The sequence below is a fragment of the Ptychodera flava genome, chromosome 12, assembly GCF_041260155.1.
Source record: "Ptychodera flava strain L36383 chromosome 12, AS_Pfla_20210202, whole genome shotgun sequence".
NCBI lineage: Eukaryota > Metazoa > Hemichordata > Enteropneusta > Ptychoderidae > Ptychodera > Ptychodera flava.
In genome coordinates this window covers 11,463,632-11,491,347 of record NC_091939.1, presented here as the reverse complement: position 1 = coordinate 11,491,347, position 27,716 = coordinate 11,463,632, and the positions used below count along the sequence as shown (strand labels likewise).

Sequence of the window (27,716 nt, the reverse complement as noted above, 5' to 3'; positions counted from 1 at the left end):
TATGAACCTTTAATATGTTGACCTCATGTATAGATATTTATATTTATATATATATTATATATACTCTTTCATTGTTGTTTTTGCAAAACCTTTATTGTACTTTATGATCAAGATCCCAACTGGGATACGATTTCAATAAAGGCTTACTTTACTTTACTATGTGTTGGCAGGGGCAGACGCGTGAAATTTTGACAGATGAAGTTCCCGTGTTATAAAATTTCATACAAATATACGCCTATATGACTTACGTAAAATGCTCGTGCTACCGTTCAGCCGACTGACTTTGCTTGCTACTCGTTATTATCGGCATGTACATGCCAGTGAGCAAAATAGTTTTCGTTTGAAGGTGAAACGAACAAAAAAAAACAACAATCTGTAACAGACAATATTAAATATTGTATTTTGTAACAAAGCTTCGATCATCGTTTTAGTAGATTAACTTCCGTTATCAAAATGGTCGAAGAGTATGAGGTAATATCCGGATTTAGAAATAGTTGTTATGACTCCCAAATAACGCGTAGAAGCGTGCGACATTCGACAGAGTTTACACAAAACTTCAAAAAAATCATACCGGTACAGATGTAAGGCATTATTTTTATTAAATCCCAAAAGAGCGCATCAGTCCAATTGATGGTAGCGCGCACGGCATTCATGTCCCCGAAGTTGTAAGGACTTGTGTTTGTGGGCTGCCACGGTTACGGTGATCAACAGATCTAAACAACCAACACGTAGACAGTAGCCACTAGTAGTAGACGTAGACACTACATGGCTGTAGACATCAATTTTCATGTCCTACAAACAACGCACAATTTCCTCAATGTGGTTGTGAATTCTATCATGTTCTTCATTAAACCAACCCCCCCCCCAAAAAAAACAAAAAACAAAACAGGCTCATAGATATACAGGAGTAACCATAATTTACGTGCAGGTAGTCAATAAATAAAAAAAACACTAAATGATCAACCACATAACGAACGTGATCGTCTATAACATATTATAAGTAATGTTTACACGCACCGTCCACACTGGATCAAGTCCATGTGCGCATTGTGCGATGGAGGCATGCATTGGCAAACTCAGACCGGGCTAAGTACTGTAAGAAGCATGACTAGTAATTAATATTATATAGGGCTCAGCCCTTGGTGTCACGCCAGGGGTTATTAAAGATTGGCAATGTTATTTGTATTGATTCATGATAAACTGTAATTGTTACTTTATAAACGTTTATATGACAACTATGCCCAGTTTCCCTCTGATGAAAGCAGTTCACGTACGTACACGACGTCAAACCCTGCAGCAGCGTGTAAAAATTTTGGACAAAAATTGGCAATTTTTACAGTGATAACAGCCTATTGTGATAAACAAGGGACGTATTATGCAATCATTATCATTGCAATGGTAACCGCACTGCCCACCTTCCACTTGCAAGCTGAAAACTATAGTGTTCCGTCTAAAAACTGGCAATTTTGAATCTAATTATTGACACAGGGGGCGCTCTTCTATAATTCAATCCCAGCATTCTTTGCGTATGCCCCCGTTCATATGCACGACAGTTTTCTCCGTTTATCTATATCAACGATACTTTGTATCAGCAACAAGGTGTATAATAACATTTACTGGCTAATAAAAGAGGTATATTTTATAAAAGGCATGTTATATCATGGTAATTTGTTTCGTATTTGTTTATTTACGAGTACTCAAAAAAAAACATGGCGGCGCCCATGAAAGAAGGGTACACTTCCGGTTACTCGCATAGTATATTATGAATAAGCGCATGCGTAGTCAGTAAGCCGCTGGCGCGACTAATATTATATAGGGCTCAGCCCTTGGTGTCGCGCCAGGCGTTGAGATTAAAAATGTTATTTGTATCGATTCATGATTAGTAATCATAAAGGCTAAAATAGAATTAATTGTTACTTTCTATATACGTTTGTACAAGTATGACCGGTTTACCCTCTGATGACAGTTCACGTACACGATGTCAGACCCTGTAGGTATAGATTTTCTGTTATGTGTAAAAAAGTTTGACATAAATTTGCAATTTTTACCATGATTACTATCTATTGTATTTAACAAGGGACGTATTGTGCCACCATTAACTTTGCAATAGTAACTGTACCGCCAAACTTCCGATATTGTAAGCTGAAAACCAGCGTTACTTCTAAAAACGGGTAAATTTTACATATAGTTATTGACACAGAGGGCGCCTTTCTAAGATTCAATCCCAGCATTCTTTGCGAATGTTCTCGTTCATATGCACGACAGTTTTCTCTCTTCTTTTAATTTTTAGGCGTGATAAGAAATTTTGTATAAGCGACAGGGTGGATAATAATAATTACTCGCTAAAGGAAAAGGTATATTTTATTAATGGTATGTTAAAAAATAATAGAGAGCACGTTTCGAATTTGTTCATTTACGAGCACTCAAAAAAAACATGGCGGCGCCCACGAAAGAAGGGTACACTTCCGGTTACTCGCATAGTATATTATGAATATGCGCATGCGTAGTCAGTAAGCCGCTGGCGCGACTATTATTGGGATTTTATAATTTCGCTATATTTTCACTAATGAATTAAGTAAAATTAGATTCCATTGTGCCACCGACAAATCAATGAATTTAAATCCAAGTGAAAATGTAAAAACATCGAAACAGTGAAATCAAATCCCAGTACAGTGAATATAAATGATTTCACAGTATTTGAATTTTCATCAGGTCTCCAAAGTCTATTGATAAAATTCGAAACACACTGACATCACAAGAATCAAATACATAATATCCAACGAGCATATTCACAGTGCAATTGTAAGATTGATTAAAAGATAGATTGGAAAGGTCTTCTGTTGTATACCGGGTAAAATGAAAGGAAAACTAATGCATCATCACGTTCAGGATATCGAACACTCGAGAATTCAACGATTCTAAAGCCAGGGATTACGAACCCGACGGGTGCACGACTGAACTGTAGAGTATATCAGTTTCTGATGTCTGGCACGTGTCTTGAATACGAACTGGTTCAACTTTTAGCAAGAGCGCACGTACAATACATTGCTATGCATTCAACAGAACCTCGCTTAATCAATGACCCAAGTTTTATGGCAAATATCCATATCGTACAGGCCTACGCATGATGTATGTCACAGTGGGTTCGCACTTTTTTGCAAACTCCGCTTTACCTGAGCACCCTGTTCGACGATAAGCTTATTGAATGAAGTTAGTGGTACTTGTTTCATATTTGAGAGAACCTATCACCGCGCGCGTTTAACAGAGAGAGAGAGAGAGAGAGAGAGAGAGAGAGAGAGAGAGGATACTTACAGGGGCATTGTGTTTGTTTATAAATCTGAAGAAATTTATTATAACAAATGCTGGTCTTCTTTTCAATATTTTTGCTTACTAGTATCTCACCACTTTACAACTTCAATGTATTTGTCCGGGCAGAGGATTAGTTCGGGCAGTGTGTGCGTGTTGTACTTGCGCTCATTTTACAATTTTTTAAAGCAAACAAACCATGTGTCTGCTGCTGTTATTTACTCTATATCTGTATTGTAAACAAAAACAAACAAACAAACGACAATCAAACATCGGAGACTAAGTTCCCCGTGATCCATGGGTATTGGATTACCGGATTGCGTCTTGCTCATTTGAGTCATCTGCCATGCCAGTGCACCCACAGTTGCTTGTGGTTCGATACATAGCGATGGGCCGCTGCCTACTTTTCCAATGCCATGCCACAGCGGTAATCTCCGTGTATCGAACCACAGGTGACTATGAGCATGAGAGAGCACCCAGGAGAGCGCCCTCTAAAGCCAGAGACCGATGGGAGTTACGGAGAACACTCAGGGAATCTGTAAGGATATTACTAGTCTGGCAGAGACCCTGCGATTCGCGTTCTTCCCTGTTGAACACGCGCGCGCCCTTCAGAGACGCGACGCGAATCCCAGGGTCTGGACGTTCTTGCAAGCGACGGTCGGATTTCTGCCTGATCCGGTACTTTATAGAACTCCACACATCCGTTAATCAAACAAAAATGACAGGTAGCATAGCAAATAAAATTAAAAATGAAAAATAAAAAACATACCGCGTATATAGGTCTACCAGCTACTAGTATATATTCTCTCCGCCCAGTTAGATAGGTGTTTCTTTTGACGTCACTACCCTTATGAATATTCATACACTTGCAAGAACCGACAGTCGCAGCGCGTGTTCACAGCTGCACAGCCTTCGAATGCAGGCCCATCGCGACGCGCACAAAACAAGGCACAGCGACTGTGGAGAGTCTATGAGGATATTACTTGTGTGACAGTGTGATAACGAGCTGTTGACGGATTTCCTTTGGGAGGGGGCAAATCCTATATACGGCCAACGGGGGAATCAAAAAAGGCATTAATACTGGGCTGCGCATGTGAAAAGACAAAGGGAGTTTTCAAACCAATGTCGGTGTAAGACAATGGGGAACAAGTATCTTCATGGACCTTGGCTAAATTAATAGGATTGATAGCTTTCTGACCTAGTTGCAGATTTATGAGAGCCATCCCCACATGTCAGATTTTTTATATTGTCTCAAAAATTTTAGTTGGTGTAATGTGATCTTTGTCATATGATGAAAAAATTGCAATGGGATTCTGTTATTCATACAGTAAACCTAGCCTTTGTTGTACCATAGATCTCAGTAGTTTCTCAAATTTTAGAATATTCACCTTACAGACAGCAGCCAAACTTTTGCTTTTCCTAGGAATTTGCAAATTTTTATGGAATGAGTAAAAATAAAAAACAACAACACATTTTTCAAGTATCATACATTTTCTTTTTTTCTTTCTTGCTGTACATTTTTTATTTACAACATTACAATAAATAATTTAAAATTATAAGTTTTTGGTGGAGGTGAAACTTAAAATATGAACACCAATACTTCATATATTCCTTTCAATGAGGGAATATATCTTATCGTAAGCAGAGTCATTTTCTGAACATTGAGAAAGTTCTTTAAAACACGCAACTCGTGTCATTATGCCTGTCTCTTTTGTCAGTATAAAACTGAGGCATTCTTCTTGAAGACTGCCACAGTGGTACAGGCAGCAGTATCTGTACAGTCTAACAATGCTCAAGAAGTTGAAGTATCGTACAATGATGACGTCGTGTAACAATTCTAACAAAGTCGGCAGCATAAAACGGTCTGACAGCGCCAGAATCTCTAATTCCAATTCTTCAATGGTGTCTAATAGCTCCTGCATCACTGCGCAGGTTTCTAAGCGACATCCGTACAGATGGTGTACGATGAAAGAAAATGCTTGGTGGGTCACTTCATTGATGGTAACCACGCTCTGTTTTGATTCAACATAGCTCCCTGACAACATTGCTGCAAACACCGTCGATGAGCTGGCGATTTGTTCCCTGTTAGCCTTGATTTTTGGGCCATCTGCTACAGCAAATTGAATATCACTCTGACATCGTGATTGCTGGTAGGCACAGCTATCCTGACCTGGATCAGCACAAACATCAACATCACGTGAAATAAATGTACTGGTACTATCCCTGATTTCTTGGTTGGCTGATGCTAGCACATTTCTACTTTTGACCACTGAGGGCAGCCTTCCCACTGCTGGTGCTGCTATACCCACCTCCACGGAAAGGTGTGACAGAGCATCAGCAGCCATTGTTGATATTTCTCCGTCCTCGTGAGACAGGGTTCTGATGGCTGATACAAGTGTTCTGAGAGCACTGTATTCAGTCAGCATCTTCTTCCTGAGACTTGAATTCCTGCGAATGACAGAGAATATGGGTTCATGACCACCATATATAGATTGACAAAATACAGGGTCTCTATAATATGCAGTTATTATTTACATTTGAATGCTAATCCGGACCAGAATTCACTTGTCAACAATAACAATGCAGTCTACACAAGTACAGGCTGAGTTTACAAGCTGAATACTGTGCATCTCAACATGCTCTAGGGAGTAGAAAAAGAAACTGTAATTGACATTTACGACAAAAAGAGCGAAAAAAATCATCAACGGTTACAGCTACTGGCCCTTTAATTCAAAAAACATGATGATCAAAGTTTTCCTGTCCTAAACAATTCACAGCACTTCACTTTTGAGTCGAACGTGACTCACCTGTAAATGAACGGCACTGCTATGGCGCCGGCCAATTTTTCCTGTGCACTTCCAGCCAAGAGGCAATGGGAAATCACCCCTTGTCCATATGGTGTTTCTCCCTGAATGCTTAAATTCTTCAGCAGGAGTTCTGCATACTTCAGGCAATCTGCTTGGTCCTCTTTGCCGTCCTGTGAGGCCTCACATTCCTTACTTGTGTCACTCGCAGGACTTGAAGTGAAATCAGGATCGTCTCTCTCTGGTAAATTTGTGACTGACTTTTCCAAGAGCAGGTGTATGAGTGACGGTGCATGACTGAGAACCATGGACTCAAAACAGTGTGGGTTCCGTATCAGTCTTGTGAGGATCCGGACTGCTCGGTTGCCTATGCTTGAAGTGCTTACAATGTACCCCAAGATGGATTTCAAACAGGGCTTTGTGACTAGAATGTTACTTGGGTCCTCAATCTGGGACAGCCTTGACAGAAACAGAAGTATGTTATGTTCCAAGCCCTTTGGTTCGGGACACTCAACATGTGTTTTGGTCTTGCTCGTTTGTAGGTTATCAAAGTCTCTTTCTGAGCACATGGATGTAGTTGTAACATTTGTGTTATCATCACTGTTGCTCTGAGCTGGAGATTCTGATGTGCCACCTTTGACTGCACTTGATGTATCATTCAATACTCCATTGTCCATACTAGCCTCTCCAGATACTGATGGATCAGCCTCCTCCACTGCATCCTCTCTTACGACGTGTGAACTGCCAGCACTTTCTTCTGGTGTTACCTCAGGATTGTACAGCCTGTCGTCTGCAGTATCTTCAAATACCTCATCTGTTTCCTCGGCGTGATGGACCGGTGACATTTCCGGCTGGAATCCTGGATCGCTGGTGTCGGAGTAGACTGAGAACACACTACCTGGGGGTGACCAGCTGGCGTAGGGTGACATCTTGTGTTGAGGGGAGTAACTATAGGAGGGACTGGCATACTGGGCCGTGGTGTCATGGTCGCCAGGTGGGGATAGATACGGTGAAAAGGCTCTGGTAGTCCCCGGAGTTTCCAGACCAGGCCAGGATGTGGGACCACCACCACTGCTGCACTGCCTCTTGGACTGTGGTGTTGACGCCAAATGATCAACTCTACCAACTGATGGTGTCTTTAATTCGTCACAGACAGCCGATTCACTACTGGTGTAATCGGTTTCACTGGGAACACAGTCACTTTCAATGGCTTCATTTCTCGTAATCTCGACAGCAGTCACCTCTGTTTCCGGATTTTCACCAGCTTTGCTCGGCTTCACCAAATCTGAGACGTCCATACTTGAGTCTGCTGACATTTGCTGATTTTCAGTTCCAATGGCTCGGTGCAGGTGGGTCAACAACACAGAAACAACATCATTTGTTACCATTACGTCAAGGCTCTTGTCATCATACACGAAGCACAGAAACGATGCTATTATAGTCTCATGATGGGTCGCATACTCATCCAGTTTCAACATCTCGATCATCAGTTCCAACCCTCCGAGCTCTCTTATTTTGACCCGATTCACTACTTCACGACAGCTGACACAAAGCAGTTGAACAGACAAGGTGGCAGTGTTGGTTGCTTTTTTGATATCACCGATGAATGCTTTGATCCCGCCTGCAGACCCGACAGAAGGGCGTACAATGCCATGTGACATCAAATTAAACAACGACAATACAGCGTGTTCCCTGATGACAGTTTTTGCATGGGTTATGAGGTCGACTAAGCTTGCCAACCCTTCCGCATCGGTGACCTGCCTAACACAATTCAGGTCGCAATTCTTCGTCATCTCGGCTACAGCTCTGACGCTGGCCACAATGACGCCGGTGTGTTTCGACTTCAGCAACTCCGCAATTGGTTGAATTCCTTCAGCTTCAATGACAATGTCCCTGTGTTTCTCTGTCTTGGACAGCTGACGCAGTGCCCTGATGACACTTTGACGACATTCGTCATCCTCTGCGTTCTGTAGAAGACTCACTAAGGTTGCAACTGCCCCTTCTTCCAGGTGAATGAATTCAGCAATATTCGGGTCTATTGCCAGGTTAGCCAATGTTCTCGCTGCTCGATTCAGGATACTCGTCTGTTTCAGCGTCTTCAAAATGGAAACTGTAAGGACACAGAATGAGACCGCATTTAATCAATCTAATCTATCTATATTTGCCAACTCAAAAGTCAACCTCTATCACTCACATTATCACCATGTGCTGTCTAGGCATAGTAAATGACAAGTAACTAAAGTATCCAAAATGTAGGGCTTATGTGCAGCATCTCGGAAGCTGTTATCAAATTGGTTGGCTGAATCTGACCAATTCAATGAATTATACACAATAGATTCCTTAAGTTGCTGTGAATAGTGAAAATCCACCAATCAGATATAAGCTTAAGAGCCCACTGCACATCAGGAGGAAAGCGCAAGATAGTTAAAAGATACTTAAATACATGAATAGATACTATGAAAATTATGGTCTCGTTTTTCAACCAACATGCAGAATTAGAAAACACAAATTCCATAGAACAAATTATTCTTGTTTTATTCCTTTTTAACAGAACAAAAAGGAACTATGTATTTATAGACAAATAAACTGGTTAAAACACTTTTAAAAATTAGCTTTACTATAAACTAACGTCATCCGTTAGATCACCATATTAAATTTCAAAAGAATCCTACAAGCAGTTTCAGAGAAGATTTTTGACTAATATTGGGAAAATTACCGCAAAAATACTTATATGAAAATTTCACTGCAATTTGCAGACACAAAACTAAGGTTGCCCCTAGGAATATGCACATCAAGTTTAAAGCAACAAGACGTGCGCTTTGTTTTTGACCAAAAATGGGAAAAACTGCCCTAAAAATACAATATAAAAATTTAACTGAAATTTGAACAATCTGACAGAGGTCAACACTAGGATCATGAATGCCAACCTTCAAAGCAATTGGACAAACAATTTCAGAGAAGATTTTTTGACCAAAACCGCGAACAAGCGACCTAGCGGCCGATATAGCTCCGCTGTGTTTATGTAGAGAATAACTATTTTTGACACATGTTGATGAAGAAGGTGGAAATCTTTGATAGCTCAATGCAGTGGCCAGAAAAAAGTCGATAAAATAGCTGCTAAAATACACAATTGAAGATTCCATCATACTTTGAATATCACATCGGATCACCCCTAGGAACATGTCAACCAAAGCTATCTGATGAGTAGTTTTTTGAGAATAAAATTTTCTGACCAAAAATGGCAATAATTGCCCCCAAAAAGAAAGTTCGCCGATTTCATCATAACTTCAACAGATCAAATTTTGTTCATCTATAGAAACTTGTATACCAAATTTCAAAGCTGCTAGACCAGTACTTTTTGAGAAACACATATTTTGACCAAAAATGGGAAAAATTGCCACAAAATTCAAAATTGCAGATTTCATCATTATTTCAATAAATATCATGTAGTTCATCTATGGAAACCTGTATACCAAATTTCAAAGCTATCAGATGAGCAGTTGTTGAAATACACATTTTTTGACCTAAAATTGCAAAAATTGCCCCAAAAATACAAAATTACAGATTTCAGGAGAAATTAAATATATATTACTTAGCTCATCTGTAGGAACCTGTATACCAAATTTCAAAGCTATCAGACCAGTACTTTTTGAGAAACACGTTTTTTGACCAAAAATAGCAAAAATTGCCCCAAAATTACAAAATCGCAGATTTCATCATAATTTCTACAAATATCATTAAGGTGATCTGTAGGAACCTGTATACTAAATTGCAAAGCTATCAGATGGAAATACACATTTTTTGACCAAAAATGGCAAAAATTGCCCCAAAAATACAAAATTGCAGATTTCATCATAATTTCAATACATATCATTTAGTTCATGTGTAGGAACCTCTATACCAAATTTCAAAGCTATCAGATGAGTAGTTTTGGCAATACACATTTTTTGACCAAAAATGGCAAAAATTGCCCAAAAATACAAAATTACAGATTTCATCAGAAATTCAATATATATTACTAAGTGCATCTATAGAAACCTGTATACCAAATTTCAAAACTATCAGACCAGTACTTTTTGAGAAATACATTTTTTGACCAAAAATGGCAAAAATTGCCTTAAAATGCAAATTTGCATATTTCTTCACAATTTGAACAAATCTTAAATAGATCATCCCTAGGGACATATGTACCAAATTTCAAAGCTCTCTGACCGGTAGTTTTGAAGAAGAAGATTTTTAAAGATTTTTTTACCAAAAATGACAAAAATTGCCTTAAAAATACAAATATGCAAATTTCACCACGATTTGAAGAAATCTGACTGAAGTCACCATAAGTAAACTGCATATTAAATTTCAAAGCAATCGGACAAGCGGTTTGAGAAAAGAAGATTTTTTTACCAAAAACACCAAAAAATGCCCCAAAAATACAAATATGCAAATTTCACCACGATTTGAACAAACTTAAGTGAGGTCACCCAAAGTGAACCGCATATAAAATTTCAAAGCAATTGGACTTGCGGTTTCAGAGGAGAAGGCAATTGTTGACGGACGACGACGACGACGACGACGACGGACGACGGACGACGGACGACGGACGACGACGGACGACGACGGAAAATCAACCTATTTGATAAGCTCCGCGTCGCTGACAGCGGAGCTAAAAATTGCCCAAAAACCACAACTATGAAAATTTCACTACAATTTGTACACATCTAACTTAAGCTACCTTGGGGAGCCTGCATACCAAGTTTCAACCAAATCTGGCCTTTGGTTACAGAACTGTAGCAATTTGCACAATTTTGACTTTTTTTACCTCATTTGCATTTTTTTTACACTAATAATATGTTCATTTGAACAAATTCCATTCTCCAAACTGGGTGCACCTGTAGACCTTAAATATTGAGATGATAAGCACAACAGTTTTAGAGTTTTGATGTGGACAGACAGACAGACATACATACGCCACCGACTACCATATTAAAACTGTCTTTGGTGTATATATACATATACCAAGTGTGAGCTAAAGACAGCAAAAAACAAACAAAACCACCTATGTTGATAAACATGCAAGTAGTGATTTATAAAAATGTTTTGCAGAATTCTGACACATGTATTACTGTAGACTGAAAGATCCGTCGCTCGAGGACGCTCCTCGTAGAAAGCGCCCTTGAGCAACCGATTTTCTAGTCTAGTATTACTGCTGTATGTAAAGTGAAAGATGGCTCAAGTAAATTAGATTTAATCACAAGTGTCTATGAAACTGGAAAGAATATTAACAATTTACAAAGCTGAATTATTTTACACTTTCAACGTACCACTAAAGAATTTAAATTGCAAAATTTTCTAACATCTATGATAAAACTAAAAAATAAATTGAGATACTTACCCACAGGTTTTATTCCATTGAGACGTTTTACCTGAATGGAAGGAAATGGAAGAAACTGCAAAATGTTGTATTGACTCTTATTTTGTTCCTTTTCTGAGATTCTCTTCACCACTAATTATTTTTGACAGTTCTTGAACTTGGACAATATAAATTTGTTGACAAATATGTTTTTAAAAGAGTTTTTTTGGAACAATTACAGATGAAATCACAACTTTATACCTCAAGAAGATAGGTATGCTGCAGACTGGAAACAACGGCTTGAATTTTCTGGTGTGCATGGTGGCATACAATTATGCCTTGATGGAAATGGCTTTATTATGGATGTATGGTAGAAAAAAACAACTTCATGGGACTTATGTTGATCATGTATCTCATATAAAACCAATTTAGCTATTTCGAGATGAAATAAAAGAAACACAGACAACATAATTGAAATTAGTAAATAAAGAATAAATAATATTGCATATTGTAATAAGTAAATTCTGTGTAGAAATAACTTGACAAGGAATATAATGAAACTGTGTGAAGAAATCATTGAACGTCTGTTAAAATTGTTGGAATCGATAATTATTTCTGAATTGCAAAAAAAAACAATGAATGGCAAATATGATATGTGAACGTTAAAGCGCTCACAGCGAGGCACCGGATATACTCATAAATTACTACATAATGTTGTTGTCAGGGTACCGGGTGTAAGTATCTCTGTTTTGTCGAGTATACTTTATGTAGATAATATGCAAATATCCCCCCCCCCGGTCATAAATAACGCAGTTCAGTGGCAGTTTTTACCCTAGTCTGTCAAAATTTTCAGTCGTGATTTTTAGGTGCACACTTGAAATACATCTTACTCAATTCCTCATCCCTCTCATGAAGCCCTAGATTCCACAAAAGCTTGTATACTTATTGAGAATACACATTTTTACCTGTATTCGAGTTTTCTCTTCCATACAACAGTTCGCAAGGATACTCAACGAAACGTCAACAATTCGCTCGTTCGGTGTGCTTATCAGGGTCAGCAGAGGCTTCAAACCTCCCAATCTTCGAAATTCTTCCACCCCATCTGATCTTCTTATAAATTCGCTTCTGATTCTTGTCAGCGAATCAAGCACAATTTGGGCAGGTTGGCCGTATTTTAATCGCGAAATTAAATTGTTCAGCGAAGAAATATCGCCGGTAGACGCCATTGTTGTGCCGTCGTTCCTCCAGTAATGAGAGGTCGAAGTTCAAATTTTATCGTCTGTTTCGCGGGAGATTCTGGTTGGGGGCGTGGTTACCTTTAAAGTTTTGAAAGAAAAGCACTACCCCGTACTCGAGTCAGGTCAGGCAGCACCGTGCTCTCCAATCATGGATGAAAAGATCGCCAATGACGATGATATCCTAGGCGTGAGTAAATTATTTTTAGGATCGCACAAACTGCACGTGCTGAAAATTACATGAATTTTTCTGACGTTTGTTACCATGCAGCACGTCTAAGTCTTAACAGTCTTAAATCGCACGATATGCCAAGTCATTCATCATCAAATTTCGTTTCCTTGGACAGTTTCCGTGTTCGTGAAGAGGGTGACCATGTTGTTCTTGTCATGTTACAAACTTCATACGCTTTAAATGCAATAGTGATATAAATTTCAGCCTTTCACTCCGCTAGTAAACTCTGGTCCGCACGGAACTTGTATTTGTTTGTGATTTCCAGCATCATACATCAGGCAGCAAATTTTGCTGAATCGGCTACATCTTGTTAATAATTAACAATTTTAAATATCTAGATTTTCTTTCGCCATGGAAATCAAAGCGGTCAGCACTAATCATGTAAACAGTTAAACATGATTTGTTCGATGGCTTCTATATGATACCGAACTTTAGCCCGACGGTAAAACAGAATAAGTTTGAGGTGGCGACGGCAGTCCAAAGAATTTGACGTACGAGATGGTCAAATTTAGGCCTTTATCGTTTGTGACATTGTCCCCTTTTCACCCAAGCTGACCCAGGTGATTTTTCATGGGTGACCCAAAGGTTAAATGGTATTGAGTGGCATCAATTCACACTTCATCACTCTGCTTCCAGTTGCAGGATATCTGTAAGGAACTGGAGGAGAGGGGACAAAAGGAAGACAGAGCAAAAGTTGACACTGGATCCATTGATACCTCCCGTTTCTCCATTCTTCCAGTATGCCACTTTTCTACACTTCCTGTTTGTTTAGTGTATAGTCAATTACGGACCCTCCATACTGTTATTGTCACTGTGTGTTTTCACTGATGCCTGTAGCCTGCTCATCTTGTCTACGATCCAAATTTTTCTCATATAGAGAGTGCTAGTGTGTGCAAGAGACCAATGTGTTTGCATTTGTTTCTAATCCAGGATGTATGATATACCTTTAACATGTCCTATCACATATGTCCAATGTGATCTGCCATGCGAAGTTGTGATAACAAGTAAGACCATTCCATTGTGATAACAAGAAACAGTTGAAAACAAGCTCTTAAAAAGGCTAATATGAAAAATATCATAAGACACAAGACCACTAATTAATTTTCCATGGCCACCACAGCAGTGTTGAGTTGAATTTTCCTATTTTATATATTCAGCGGCATGAATCCTCTTGACAGGTGTCAGGTCAATGTCAGCTGACTACTGATGAATTTTTTGCATGGGCAAGTCTATGGAAATTTTGAGTTTATAGCGCCCCCAGTGCTATGATTTCCATGAGCCTTATAACTCCCGTTTTACCACAGAATGTGATTGCTATCTTTCCAAGAGTCTGCATTTTGATTCAAGCAGACAATTATCTTTACAAAAATACTTCAACTTTAAGTTAAAACCAATCAAGCACCAATGCAGGTCTCAAAACTCAAAGGTCTGCTTTTTTTCCTCCCAAATTACAAAACAGGGAGGGACAAGACAGATTGCAATGAATAGAGGAGCCCTCATTATTTACCCCCGTGCGGATAGGGGTGGTCAGGCGAATCAGAGGGGGTCACTCAAAAAATTGAAAGCAGGGGTCGTTCAAACTGCAGAGAAAGAAGGGGGGATTACTCAAATTTTGGTGCAAAATGAATTGAAACCCTCTTAGATTACACCATTTCACACATCAGTTTCTCAAAATTTTCGATGTGAGGTATTCTAACAGTTTCACTTAGTAAAAATGCACATTGAAAAACACCAGCCACACCTATATACTCAGATTGCACCATTGCACACATCAATTTCTCAAAATTTTCCATGCAAGACAGGGACATGCAACCCCCTATGACAGTTTCCTCCTAAGCCTCCTGCGTGTTCTCCCCCTGTACTTTCAAATTCTGCCCTGTCAGATATCTTAGTGAAAACCTTAGTCATGATAACCATCCAAGGTAAACAATACTATATGGTAGGATACTGGTTGTAGCATGAGCTTTTATATCTACATTTTGTTGTGACTTTGAATTTCATTTTGTCGGTTTCACCTTTTTCAACCGTCATAAGATAACCAATGATAATCTAGCTGGGTACAAGAGGATTTGAAAGGTCTTTACTATTGCTGTATTTTTGTAAATTATACAAATACATGTATTGATATTTAACTTTTCTAAGTGGAGGGGGTGTCGGTCAAAATTTCTTTGTTAGAGAGGGGGGTTACTCAAATTCATCATGGTTGGCACGGGTTTACTGGAAATTTCAGAGCTTCCGATGAAATTCCTCTGACCCCTTAAGGCTGTAAATAATGATGGCTCCCTAGTACAGGTTTGGGGTCCATCCATCATTTACCAAGATGAATATTTCAGGGACTTTACAAGGAGTAGACTAGTCATCTTCTCCTAGCTGCACAGTGGTGTGTGTGTGTGTGTGTGTGTGTGTGTGTGTGTGTGTGTGATTACTGCTAGTAAAAATTGTACAGAAATGCATGAAATTTTGTCTTTGAAGCACATAATTTTTCTCGTTATTACCACCTTTATTGTTCATTCAGGTCAAAGTTCACAAGGACCTTGAAAAAGAGCTGGATGAACACTTCCAAGCATCAAAGTCAAGTGTAAGCAAGACGTATTTTGTTGTTCATTCAGTGGCAATAATTAACTCCCTGGTACATTGTTTTGGTTGCATCTTGCTCGAGGTATCGGTTACTATGGTAATGCAAAGGTAGCTGAGTCTGTATGTGCCATTCAAGTGAAAGACATAAACTTTTGCTCCAACTTTCCTCAATTAAACTTTCACCCATTTTCTTACCAAACCAAGAACAAAAATCAAGGGTAATTGTGCGCAGTTTGGTAATAAGAAACAAATTATCCAACATTTACTTATATTTGAAGTTCTGAATGGCTGCCATCCCTGTGTTAACTGTATGAAAACAAATAAAATTTTTTGATTTTCAATAAACTAACATGGTGAAAATTTTCCTCACTCTGAAAGACCTGAGATGCATTCTCCCATAAGTTCAGAATAACAGAATTGGCAAGAACATCAAATTTTTACAGAAAATAATGTTTCCTGCCAGATTACTTACATATTTAAAATTGTACTTGAAATTCTGGTGTAAATATACAAGGAATAGCCACATACTGATATTAAGTTTTTCCTTTGTTCTTTGCTGCTTAAAGCCTACAAATTTACTTTCTTTACTTCACTTTAAAAGGACAGTAGCTGTAACTTTAACCAAAAAAAGCCTTAATTTGAATAACTTATTATGGAACCACCCCCCCCCCCCCCCCAAAAAAAAAAAGTCAGTACCAAATGCCCCAAGACATTCCCCCTTGTGAGAGAAACCATGAGAAACGCTGCTTTTTTTTAAATAAAAGAACAAAACACTGATATCTTGTGTCTCACCTCTTTCAAGATTACTGGCCGATGATGAGGTAAATGAGCTAGCTTCCTTTAGTTTTGAACTGTGTACCATGATTTCTTGCACCAAGGTTTACTCAAAATTGGTTTTATTAAGTACAGCTGTTGGAGCTTTGTTGTGTAGGGTTTGTGTCACATGAATACTGATAACTTCCATTCCCATCATCAGCCACATTTAAATGTACTGTACCGTACAGTAATGTACCATGCCATATATATCCATTCTCCCCGTTTTGATGTTCTGAAGACCAGTTCAAATCTTTGATTTCCATGTCTTAAACAGTCTGAAGTGTACGTAACCAAGAGAACAGAGAAAACCAAGAGCGCACAGAGAGTAAAAAAAACTGCTAAGCCAAAGTTAGCTTCAGAAAGGAAAGAATTCAAGAAGCAACATGGGATAAAGGTATTGTGAATTTTTGCTCCCTCGGTAGATATTGTCTGGTAGAGAGGAACTACAAATTTTTTATATCAGCCTTAAATCTTAAATCTGTCAAAGGAAAGAAGTAAACGATCTTTGGGCAAATAAGTAACATAATACTGTGATTGAAGAAGATATCTAGATATTGGTGTGTCAGCATTTTGCAAGGATGGGTTGGTGAGCGCTCCACGGTAAAAGGGGTTGCAGAAAGCTTTCTTGATCCAAAGCAGTTTGACATTGCGTATACTTTTGCACAGCAACCTTCGGGGAAGAAGATAAACTTCAAAAAATCAATCAATCTTTCTCGTTTATCATATTTATAACTATAGCTTTTTCTGTCCACTGATACTAGAATAAACTGACACAAAAGCCCAAAACCAAGTTCCAGATGAGGTAAGTCATATTTGCTTGTTACGTTGTACAAGTTTATATTGGAGAGTCAAGTGCAAAGAAAATCATAAAAATTTATCTATCATCTTTTGAGAATATATTACGCTAAATACAGAGCTGTTGAAGGCTTCATTCCTATTCATGCAGTTGAGAATTTTGCGAAAAGGTTTAAAAATTGTTTGTTGTGAGCATACAACAGTGGTTTGTATGGCTGTGCTACAGTGTAATGCCAGCATATGACATTAAGACCATACAAAAAGAATCTCTATAATGAAGTGAATGGATAAATAAATAAATAAATTAATTAATTATTTAATTAATTTTCAATTTTTTTTCAAAGTTGGTTTTTCCGTTCCCTGCAAGAGAAATGGCAAGACCTTCGCATTGGGACAAGAGAGAGTGGGAGAACCTTGCATCATCTTAAAACACCCCACGTCATTCGTATCAGACACTCCTGGCCACTTTTCCAGGAAATGAGGAAAGCCTATGGCTTCATGCACCAGTCCTATGATGCATTTATCCTCTTTGCCATGGTCCACTTGAAGCAGATAGTGTAAGTTTTTTTATTTTGTATAATTGCTTTGTATACATCATATAAATAAATCAAGTAAATTATATCAGTTAGCGGGCTGCAATATTTTTTGACAGGCTTGCTGTTCCAGACACAAGTACCCTTGATAGTTGTCTGAAGGACCAGATTTTATGTAACATTTGCTTTGTTGTGTGGCTTCCATATGACTGTTATGGCTAGAACAAATTCACATCAGAGAAGATCGAAAATTTAACTCATCATTTTCTATGTCATATACTGTACCATAACATAGCATCTGAATTTCATCATGGCTTTGTAGACTTTCTTCAAGCAGATGATGTTGAAGAAGTTCATTTATACGTAACCAAGGCAGCTACACATGTGCAAACAATAACAACAGTAAACCTTTCATTGCCAGCTTTGTTTTTGCTTTTATTTATCCATCTGGAGTAGACCAAAATGAAAAGCTGAAGCATATTGGTATATGTTTAGACAGCTGGCTCCAGCCGCTTGGCTTTTCTCTGCAGTAGTTACTGGCTGCATGGCCTAGCATTCCCCCCCTGATCTACGCAACAGCCTCCCAGTAGCGTGGCAGTCTGCTAAAGTTTATTCAATTTACTCTGTTTTGATATTGATAATGCCCACAGACTTGGAGCACTTAGTCTAGTATATGTTGTGAAGTACCTGGTATTCCAATGTTACACAGTATATGATTTCTCTGTTTCATTTCCCAGGGAGAACAGTAAAGGCAGTAACTCACAGCCCAGTGAGCAGGCCCCTCAAAGAACTAATGTCACCCTGGTAGATAACGCAGCAAAACCCATCACTCCAGTGGATAATGGGGCAAAACCAAGCAAATGCAATGCAAAGAAGCTGTACAAGATCAGGAGGCGAAAACGACTAATTAGACAGCGTGCTAAATTAGAAGAAAAACCAATGCCAACAACAGAGTATTTTGCTCATCCATCATACTTTGACAGCAGTGAACCGCACTTGAAACTGAAACCCCTTTCTAGCCTAGGGGAGGAGTTACGATATGCGACTGCACCCAACTGTATCGTTTCCGTAGATCAGCTGCGGTCTGTATTCTCATTGGTCCGTTGTCAGAAATGTCAGGGCAGCGTCAGCATCATTGAAGAAATAAGAAAGGGCGTGTGTATTGTTATAAGTTTTCAGTGTCAGTTGTGTTCACATGTTGGAAAGTGGTACTCCAGTGAGATGTATTACGGCCACTTCGTCATAAATCTTATTCTTGTCATTGCATATGTGTTGTCGGGGGAGCCAAACATGCATCGCTTGACTCGGCTTCTCAGCTTCATGAATCTTGGCACCGTGCAGAACAGTTACAAGATAATTCATGCGATGAGTGATGTCATACTCCAGGCAGCGAAAAACCAAATGAGAAAAATCCAGCTTGATCTGCTTCAGACCGGCGAACCTGTCATTCTGCAGGGTGATGGACGCAGCGACTCTCCGGGCATGCATGCGACAAAACACACGTACACTCTGATGATGGCAGAAACCAACAAAATTGTATTTCAGAAGCATCTTGACGTGCGCGAGGTGGATGGGAAGTCCACGACCATGGAAATCGTATGTGCACGAGCGAGTATGACAGCTGTACAAGATATGGGGATTAACGTCACCGAGTTTGTCACGGATGATCACTTTGCGATCACCAGCATGATGCAGGAAGAACGGTTCCGTGCAATTCAGTACTCAAAAGACATGTGGCATAAAGCGAAAAATATCGCAAAGAAGCTGATTTTGGAATCGCGCCTGAAAGCAAATAAAGTGCTGGTTCCGTGGATCCCAGCCATTCGCAAACATTTCTACTTTGCTGCGCAACATTGCAACGGAGACCCAGATACGATGAGAGAGATAGTCCATCAGTTCCTGCATCACATTCGGGGAGAGCACGCCTGGGAGGGCGGCCATTGCACATTTCATCCCAGACAGCTCCCACCTGCCGCAAAACGACTCACTTACCTGTCACAAAATAGTTCTGCATACAAAGTGGTACAGAAACTCCTCTGCAGAAAGACGTTTGTTGATTCGCTGAAGTACTACGTAAGAAATCGCAGCACTGGAACTCTGGAAAGTTATCACAATGTCATCCTAAAATATGCCTCCAAAAGATGTTACAGAGGACGAACGTATGAAATGTGTGTTTCCTTGGCAACTATCGATCACAACAGCCATACAGACATCAACAAGAGGGATGGGCATCCAGTGAAGAATCGGCGTGCCTTCAACAAACTTTCAAAAAAATGGGCATTACTAACTCTGTCTCCAAAAAAGACGTATGACTACATCACTGAATTGATGGCTCATTGCATACAGAATATGATACCGACTGAAAAAGTAAAACTGGATAGATTTGTTCCAAGGTATGGCTTGGGAGGCCCCAATCCACCATCAACAGAGCAGCTGAAAGTTAGCTACATGAAACACAAACTGAAACAGAAACGAGTTTATCCATGGTTAGAACAAACGACGGAGCCTGAAACTTCCACTATTTTAAGTCAGCAAAATGATCGGAATGATAGCGTCCATCAGGCACCGGAGGGGGATAGATATAATGATGTGGATGAACCACTTGCAAAAAAACAGGCTAAAGAGACAAACATTGAGCAGTCAAGGTCAGAGGTTAATTGTAATGACAATGATGGTTCTACTCACTTTCAAACCATGGTAGATCATCAACCTAACAATGACAGTGAAACACAGGTCCAGGGTCAGGCCACAGAGATGATCGTTGGTTGTTCATTGCTCACAGAAAAGGATTGTTCTAGTCAGTACAGCCAGCCACCATTGGTGTGCAATTTCAACACAGCTGAACCAGACCAGGTTGCTAGCGTCTCGACAATAACTGTGAACCATTCAAACGTGTGGAAGAGTGGTGAGAAAGTCAAAGGAAATGATTACATTCGGCTGGACACAAATCACATGTATGCTGAGAACACAGAACCAGTGAAAGAAATGTCTGGAAGTGGTGAAGCCGCTACACTGAAACACAGTGATTTGGCACTCGCTGGGAAAGTCTATCAAGTCAGTACATTGAATCAGTGTGAACAATTGGACAGTATGCAAGATTCAGAGAGTTCTGTTGGCTCTGCTGGATGTGAAGAGAAGCACGAGGAAAGTGTTAGAGCTGACCACCAACAAACTGTTGCTAGTGAATCTGTTCGAGGGATCAAAGTGGAAAGGAAAGTCAAAGAGGAGGATGTGAACATAGACTCCTCAAGATTTGGTGACCATCATTATGATTTTGACGAGGAGGAGGAAGATCCTCCGACAAGATATAAAGAAAAGACACAAACAATCATACAAATTGCCGACACCTCTCCAATAGACAGAGAGTTGGAGGCTCGTGAATTTGACAGAATGGACGTACAACGGCAAAATTGTCATCAGTCCACAAAAGCAGATGAGGACAGGTCAGAATATACCGCCAGAGAAATGAATGTGCATCATCCAGCATTGGGTGAGAATCCGTGGTTGGAGAGAGAGGAGGAGAGAGAAATGACTAGTAATGATTGTACGGATCCAATCGAGTCACCTGATGTGGTTTTGAATGATAGAAGAAAAGAGAATGAATCAATACTTGAGGAGGTCAATTCTGTTGAGCCAAGTTGTCACCAACGAACAGGTCATGAGCAAACTACACCTGTGAAATTGCGTTCAAGTGAAATGTACAGTGAAATGTACAGAGGCACTGTGCTGCTTTCAGAGCAAAGCGATGAATCTGACAAGAGTGATTCACTACAGCTGACTCCAGATCAAGTGGTCGACTTGGAAGTTGAGCATGCTGATTCATCCAATCAAACTCAACCGGTAGAAAGGAGCGCTTTACAGTTGGAGGAGAAAGGCAATGATCCAAACACACAACTTCAAGTGAGTGTGCCAGAAATTAAAATCGGTGGACGAGAAATGACAGTTAGCTTTGAGTTTTCCTCAGAATATGTTTGTGAAAACGACACAGAGGAGAGACCAGCCTCTCCATCGGATGCAGGTGTTACCGTTGTGAAACATCTCAAATGTGAATCTGAGAATTTTGACCAGTGTGGCCCAAACTTATGTGATAGGGAAGTACCAGCAGAAAGTCATCTGGAGAAGAGAGAGAATGGAAGTTGTTCTGACATGCAAAGAGAAAACAGTGGAGTGAAGTTGGCACATCAGGTAACAGCAAATGATGTAAGTGTTGTGACACTGCCAGAAATTCAGATAGGTGACAGAGGATTAAACATCGTTCTAGATCTAGCTCCAGAGTATGTCTGTAATGGTGAAAGAGAATCTGAAAGTGCGCCCTCAAGTGACACTCAAGAGCAGAAGGCTGCTGTTTGTTGTGAGTTAAAACCGTCAGAAGGCGATGTTCCAACTACTGACATTGATCAACGGCTACAACCACAAACAGTTGAAATCAACAGCAGTAAAGGTGGAAATGCAGCGTCCACTGCAGGCTTGAAGACAGAAACTGAGTTTGATGTAAGCATGTCCACAATCCAGGCAACCTCAAAGTCTGTAGAAGGTGTCAACTTGTCAGCACAGAACAGTGAAGGGGGTTTTGTGCAAGATGTCCCTCCTGAGTGTGTTCACATAGAGGAAAATAAAGCACAAACAACAGTCAAAGCTGAACTAGCCAATCGGACGCACATCCTTGAATGTGAAAGAATGCAATCACAGAAACAAGAACTCTGTCACCATGACGATACCCTTGATAAACCACATTCACGTGAAACTTGTCCATGGGAGGAAGATCATGGCGCTGGGAGGTTGGACCTACACGATGAAATTGCAACAAAAGCAGATGTAACAAAGGGGAAGCCGGTCACCTCCAACTGTGTGGTTCTGCCAGCATTGCACGTATCAAACCAGCCAGTGAATGCGGGCCTAGTGTCTCCTTCTGAGAACTGTTCTGAAACCGATCAAACAGAAACAAGTTTTGTGTCTGACACGGTCAAGCAGTGGAGTCTTCAATCAAGTGGAAATGAGTTACTATCAAGTGTTGAACTTGACCCTGACGAGAGCAACATGAGTCTTTCAGACTTGGAGAGAGTCAATGACGCCGGGGAGCCTGTGGAGGTGACACTGCCAGGTATCGGCAAATCTACAATACTGCCAGAGATACAGGTCGGTGAGAATGACTTCAAAATCTGTCAAGAATTTCTTTCGGACGATGGCTGTAATGGTGAGCAGACAGAGATCTCTGACTTTATCTGCGAGCCGAGCAAGCAAGCTGACAAATGTGACAGACATGAAGTACAGCATTCAACTGAGACTGGCCAGAAAGCTGGCGCAAGTAGGGTGCAATTGCCAAAATATAGCGATATAGAAGAGAGCGATGACACTGGTAAACTCAAGACACAAAGAGAGACACTGAAACAAGAGGCTGTACCTCAAGCAATACCAGATACTTGCAAGAAAATATCACTGCCGAACATACGACTTGACAACAGCAATCTTCAGGTAAGTCTGGACTTGACCAATGAGTATATTGATGCCGGGAAGATAGCCAATAAGGAGATCTATGATTGTAACATCACTGGATCTGACAAAGCAGAAGGTCATACAACAGTGTCCGATTTAAAAATCACCACACAAAGAACAGAATCAAGTCAAGAGACATCTCCTAAGTGTATCAACAAAGATGCTGAACGGATAGCAGTAACCATGGTAACCAAGATGGCCGATCTGAAGAGGGGTGAAGATGATACACGCAATTTAATGAAATCAAGTCTTGTAGCATTACCTGAGTTGCAGCCAGGTGATAGAGAACTTAATGCAAGCCTAGACTTACTCTCAGAGTATATTTGTGAAGATATGAAAGGTTCAGATTTGACTCCTGTACTGGGTAACTCTAATACGAAGTCGTCTGATATGGGTAGCACAGAGAAGCTTGACGGCAGTTTAATCCAAATACAATGTCACAGTTTTGTAAGTGGAAGAGAAAGTCTTGGAGGAAAGGCTGTGCGCAATGGAAGAGATGGTTATATTTTGCAAGGGCAGGACCAACGAAATGATGGTGAGACTGGCAAGGTTATGACACTTCCAGAAATCCAGCTAGGTGACAGAGTGTTAAATGTTAGCCTGCAGTTTCCTTCAGAGTACGCTGATGGAAATCAGATTGAGAAAAAATCGCCCAAGTCCCTCGAAATGGAGATGCGTGATAGTGAGGGCCTGGAACTTACCAGAACAAACTTCAAAAACACAGGCTCTGACCAAAACTTTGACTGTACTGAACAATTGGAAACAAATGAACCAAAGAGAAAGCAAGTACGCATAATCCATGGTGCAGAATCCACTGACGATACTGCAATGGGGGAAAGTGACCAGCTATCAGATTATGTCCCTGAAGTCTCCTCACAGCCACAGATACTGATCGGCAACAAGCAGTTCAGCATTACCCTGGACTTAACTTCAGAGTACGTTTGTGAAAATGAGAAATCAGCAAAAACATCGCCTGCACCACATGCTCATGATTCAAGAGGTACACTACGACAAATGGGAAATGAAAAGAGTCAGCCCCAAACTGACCTTGACATTGAAATGGGTGATGAAGCTAGTTCTGTCACTCACAAAATCACTGAAGAACATGAAGAGCCAGACCAAATTTCTATCCAGAACAAGGTTAGCTCCGTGACTCTCCCTGGAATTAAAATAGGAAACAATAATTACAACATAAGCCTGGATTTGCCGCCAGAGTACGCCTGTGAAGATGGCAAACAGAATGAAAGCAATTATATCGGTATTCCAGCTGCACTTGATCAAACGTCAGAATATGGGGAGAAATCATATCAGTTTTTGTTTTCAGAAAGTATACTTGGTTGACCCAACGGCACGTAGACAAAGACCTCGTGCTGTGCTGGTAAATGTCTTGAAATCATTGAATGCAATTTTGACTCGACTGCAAGCATGCAGCTTGTAGTCACCATATGCCTTTTTTGAAATCTCTGTCTCAAATTAAAATAACACATGTAATTTTTATTGTTATTTGAGAAGAAATTTTTATGAGAAAAAAGATGAATGTCTTTTTGATAACTCCATGGCATCATGTTGAATATTTTTAAAAGTGAGCATTTTAATTAAGCATTTTAACAAGAAAACTTTAAAAAAAATGCTATTTAAATTGTCATATCATGGCTTCTGGGATTAACATAATGAATGCAATTAATCAGAAATTTCGATTACTCTGGAGAGTACATTGATAATCTTTGTAATTTATAAGTTTGCCACCGAATGTAGTAGAATGAGCAGACGTGGAAATCAATCTCATGTAAAACCTACTGGCTGAACCAAATATTGGTCTCCTCAGCCATATGGTACACCTGTTTGCAAATTCCTCTCAAGCTGATTACATTATCATATGATAGTTATCAATGATTTTATCACATCTCCTCTGATCTGTTTTTATGACAACCACCGACACTTTGCAACTATCGCACAATGTAAAAATTGGCCACATTTGAATGTATGAATATTAACGATCCTTATTCTGTAAGGTGCTACTTAATTTTTACTGCATCGCAGGTTTTTCAATGCTAATGGTACATTTTAAGAGTACCCAAGTTTATTCACTTGAACATAAACTTGTACTGTTTTTTATAGAGTACAGTATACCAGTTTTAGTGTTTTTTACCAAGTATAGTATACCAGTTTTAGTGTTTAAGTATATCAAGGGTTGTTCACGACCCTGTGCACACTCTATTGTTTGTTTTTTTTCAAGTAGGGGAATCGAATTCCTTTCGCTACAATGTCAAGTGGTCTGTATCAACTGCACTGTTAGTTTTTAGTGGGGCATGTCAAGTTTAACAAGTAGGGTAGGTCATTTGTTCGTCATGTTTTGTTCCCCCAGTGTAGTGTATTCACATTCAGGCTGACAAATGCCTTTGACATGAGCAAGTAGCAAGTCAAGTTCAAGAGTATTGTATGTCAGATGCAGATAATGAGCAGCACATCAACTGAAGAGGGAGTTTTTCAAGTGTTAGGTATCAAGTGTACGATATATACTGTGTAAGTGTCTTGCGTCAAACTTGCAAGACAATAAAATGTTGCCATTCATTTATTGCTAGCATGAGGTCAACTTTTGCAAAAATTAACATGCAAGAAAATCATTTATCCAGGAACAATGCTTTGCTTTTATTGACTGGTGATCTTACATGTCAAAAATGTTGGCCATTAGAGTGAATCACAATTGTACATGACTTCAAAGATTTAGATGAGACTACATATTCGTGCCATTAGTGCCAAACAAATGGTACACACTTTTTAACACAGAGGGCGCTAATGCTTGAAGCAGCGTGTCCTATCTGTGGTGTCTTGTCTTCGCCAGCTACTGAATGTCATCTTTTGGGAAACATCTACACCCCAGGCAAAGGTCTTAAACCTCTGCAAATTTTAACTGGATTACCAGATATCTTGTTGCTTGAAATAAAAACAGATGGTTTGTAGAATGTTTGTCTCTGTCACAAGGTTAAGGAGGTCTTTTTTCCAAAGTGGTGTTCTCTGAACCCATGTTATGTATCTTTATGATGGAGCTTCACCCTAAAATTGAGCTGCAACCACAAGATACAGCATCTCTGGAAAGTTCAGCAAAAAGTGAGTGATGACAAATTGATTAAATGCACATATTTTCATGCCCATTATATGATTTGTTTGTTTGTTTGTTTTGACCTTACTTTACGTTCCACTGAAGACCAAGAACAAGATATTTTGTTACAACGGAATCAAAAGTACCTTTCACAGAAGTACATGCTCGCAACACACTTGAAGTTGCCAGGTATACAAAAGCTTTCTTGGACTTTTACTAAACATTTACTGTAGTATTTGATACAAGACATTTAAACTTCTACATATAATTTGATGAAAAATAAAAACCTTTGTGCATGTTATGTACAAAAACTTCTGGAATTGGACAGGGAATCCCAATGAACAGTCTTTTTTTCCCCAAACAGGCCTGCCTATTCAGCTGTTTACTGCTAATTGTTCATGTCATTACAAACATGATAGAATAAATATAAATACACAACTGTATATGACGTTCATTGCACTGGTGCCACATGCATGCAAGTTTGAAGTTTTACAGTGTTGGGTATATTCCCCGCAAATGCCAGTGGACACAAATGGTTACTGATATCTGATAAAGGTTGGGATTTGTCATCTTTGGCAACAGCAGAAAACTCTACCAGCTCCTTTATGTAAACATATCTTAACTGAATGATATGAAGAATGCCCTCTAGAGTTCCAAAGTGTCCTACATCTTGAGAATCTAGACTGTATGCCTACAGTGGTTCTGTGGCTTGCCTTTCAAGTCTGCTTGCTGAAGGTGGGAAGGACTTCAGAGCTTGAGATTGCTAGTCACATGACAGAGTTGTGTTGAATTGGCAGTCTGAGATCGGTGGTGGGATATCTCAGTGGCAGTCGGAGCTCAGCGATGACATGTCTTGGCAGAGTCGGCTCTCGGACATGTGTTCGGCCAGGGCATCCATGATATCTAGCAACAGTTGCCTGTTTAAAGAGCGGATCCTGGGTAACTTTGCCACCTGCAAACGAAACATTTAAGCGTTTACTAAAGAAGTTCATGCTATTCAAAAATTGAGTTTGGACGCAACATACCATGTCAGCTGCATAAACAAAAACAATTTCTAAAATTTCTCCTTTCAAGAAGCCAACTAATCAAATTCTGGCCAACAGCACCCACAGTTGTGTGAGTGAAGGTTTCAGCAGGCTGTAAACTAAAGAATTCTTTATATGTATGAAGAAAGCAATACTCAATGAAAACATTCAATTTGTTTTTCCTTTTTTTCTTGATAGCGATCCAAAATTTTACAAAAATTGTGCATTGTGTTCAAAATAAAGTCATGGAAAGACAAAAGCTATAGCAAGTGACAGTTTCATCTTTCTGGAAAAGAAATGACTGCCAAGGATATTTCTTCAGTGTCATGGTGATGGCTGTACAAGTACCAAAAGACTGAATGCATAGTCATTTTGCCATAACAACTTCAGTGTCAAAGTACATGCATACACAATACTTTGTCAACGTTTGAAATTTGATTGAGAGGCAGAGTAGGA

The 27,716-nt window shown here is 39.6% G+C and overlaps 3 protein-coding genes across 3 annotated transcripts in view; 1 reads left to right on the top strand and 2 right to left on the bottom strand.

The window, feature by feature from the left end:
• Nucleotides 1–4,783: 4,783 nt before the first annotated feature.
• On the bottom strand, nt 4,784–12,873 carry LOC139144996 (armadillo repeat-containing protein 5-like). The gene is made up of 4 exons (XM_070715880.1): nt 12,420–12,873; nt 11,497–11,527; nt 6,114–8,220; nt 4,784–5,754 (listed from the first exon to the last, which is right to left on the bottom strand). The coding sequence occupies exons 1-4, from the start codon at nt 12,678–12,680 to the stop codon at nt 4,908–4,910; spliced, it is 3,246 nt and encodes a 1,081-aa protein (XP_070571981.1). The 5' UTR covers nt 12,681–12,873; the 3' UTR covers nt 4,784–4,907.
• LOC139144995 (uncharacterized) lies at nt 12,777–26,290 on the top strand. Its single transcript, XM_070715879.1, has 7 exons — nt 12,777–12,879; nt 13,558–13,659; nt 15,437–15,499; nt 16,589–16,708; nt 17,076–17,116; nt 17,454–17,666; nt 18,380–26,290. The coding sequence occupies exons 1-7, from the start codon at nt 12,841–12,843 to the stop codon at nt 24,474–24,476; spliced, it is 6,675 nt and encodes a 2,224-aa protein (XP_070571980.1). The 5' UTR covers nt 12,777–12,840; the 3' UTR covers nt 24,477–26,290.
• LOC139144997 (leucine-zipper-like transcriptional regulator 1) overlaps nt 25,760–27,716 on the bottom strand; it is a 28,449-nt gene continuing 26,492 nt past the window's right edge. The window contains exon 19 of the mRNA XM_070715881.1: nt 25,760–27,187. Coding sequence (XP_070571982.1) covers nt 27,056–27,187 — 132 coding nt within the window. The 3' untranslated portion in view covers nt 25,760–27,055. The remainder of the gene's footprint in view (nt 27,188–27,716) is intronic.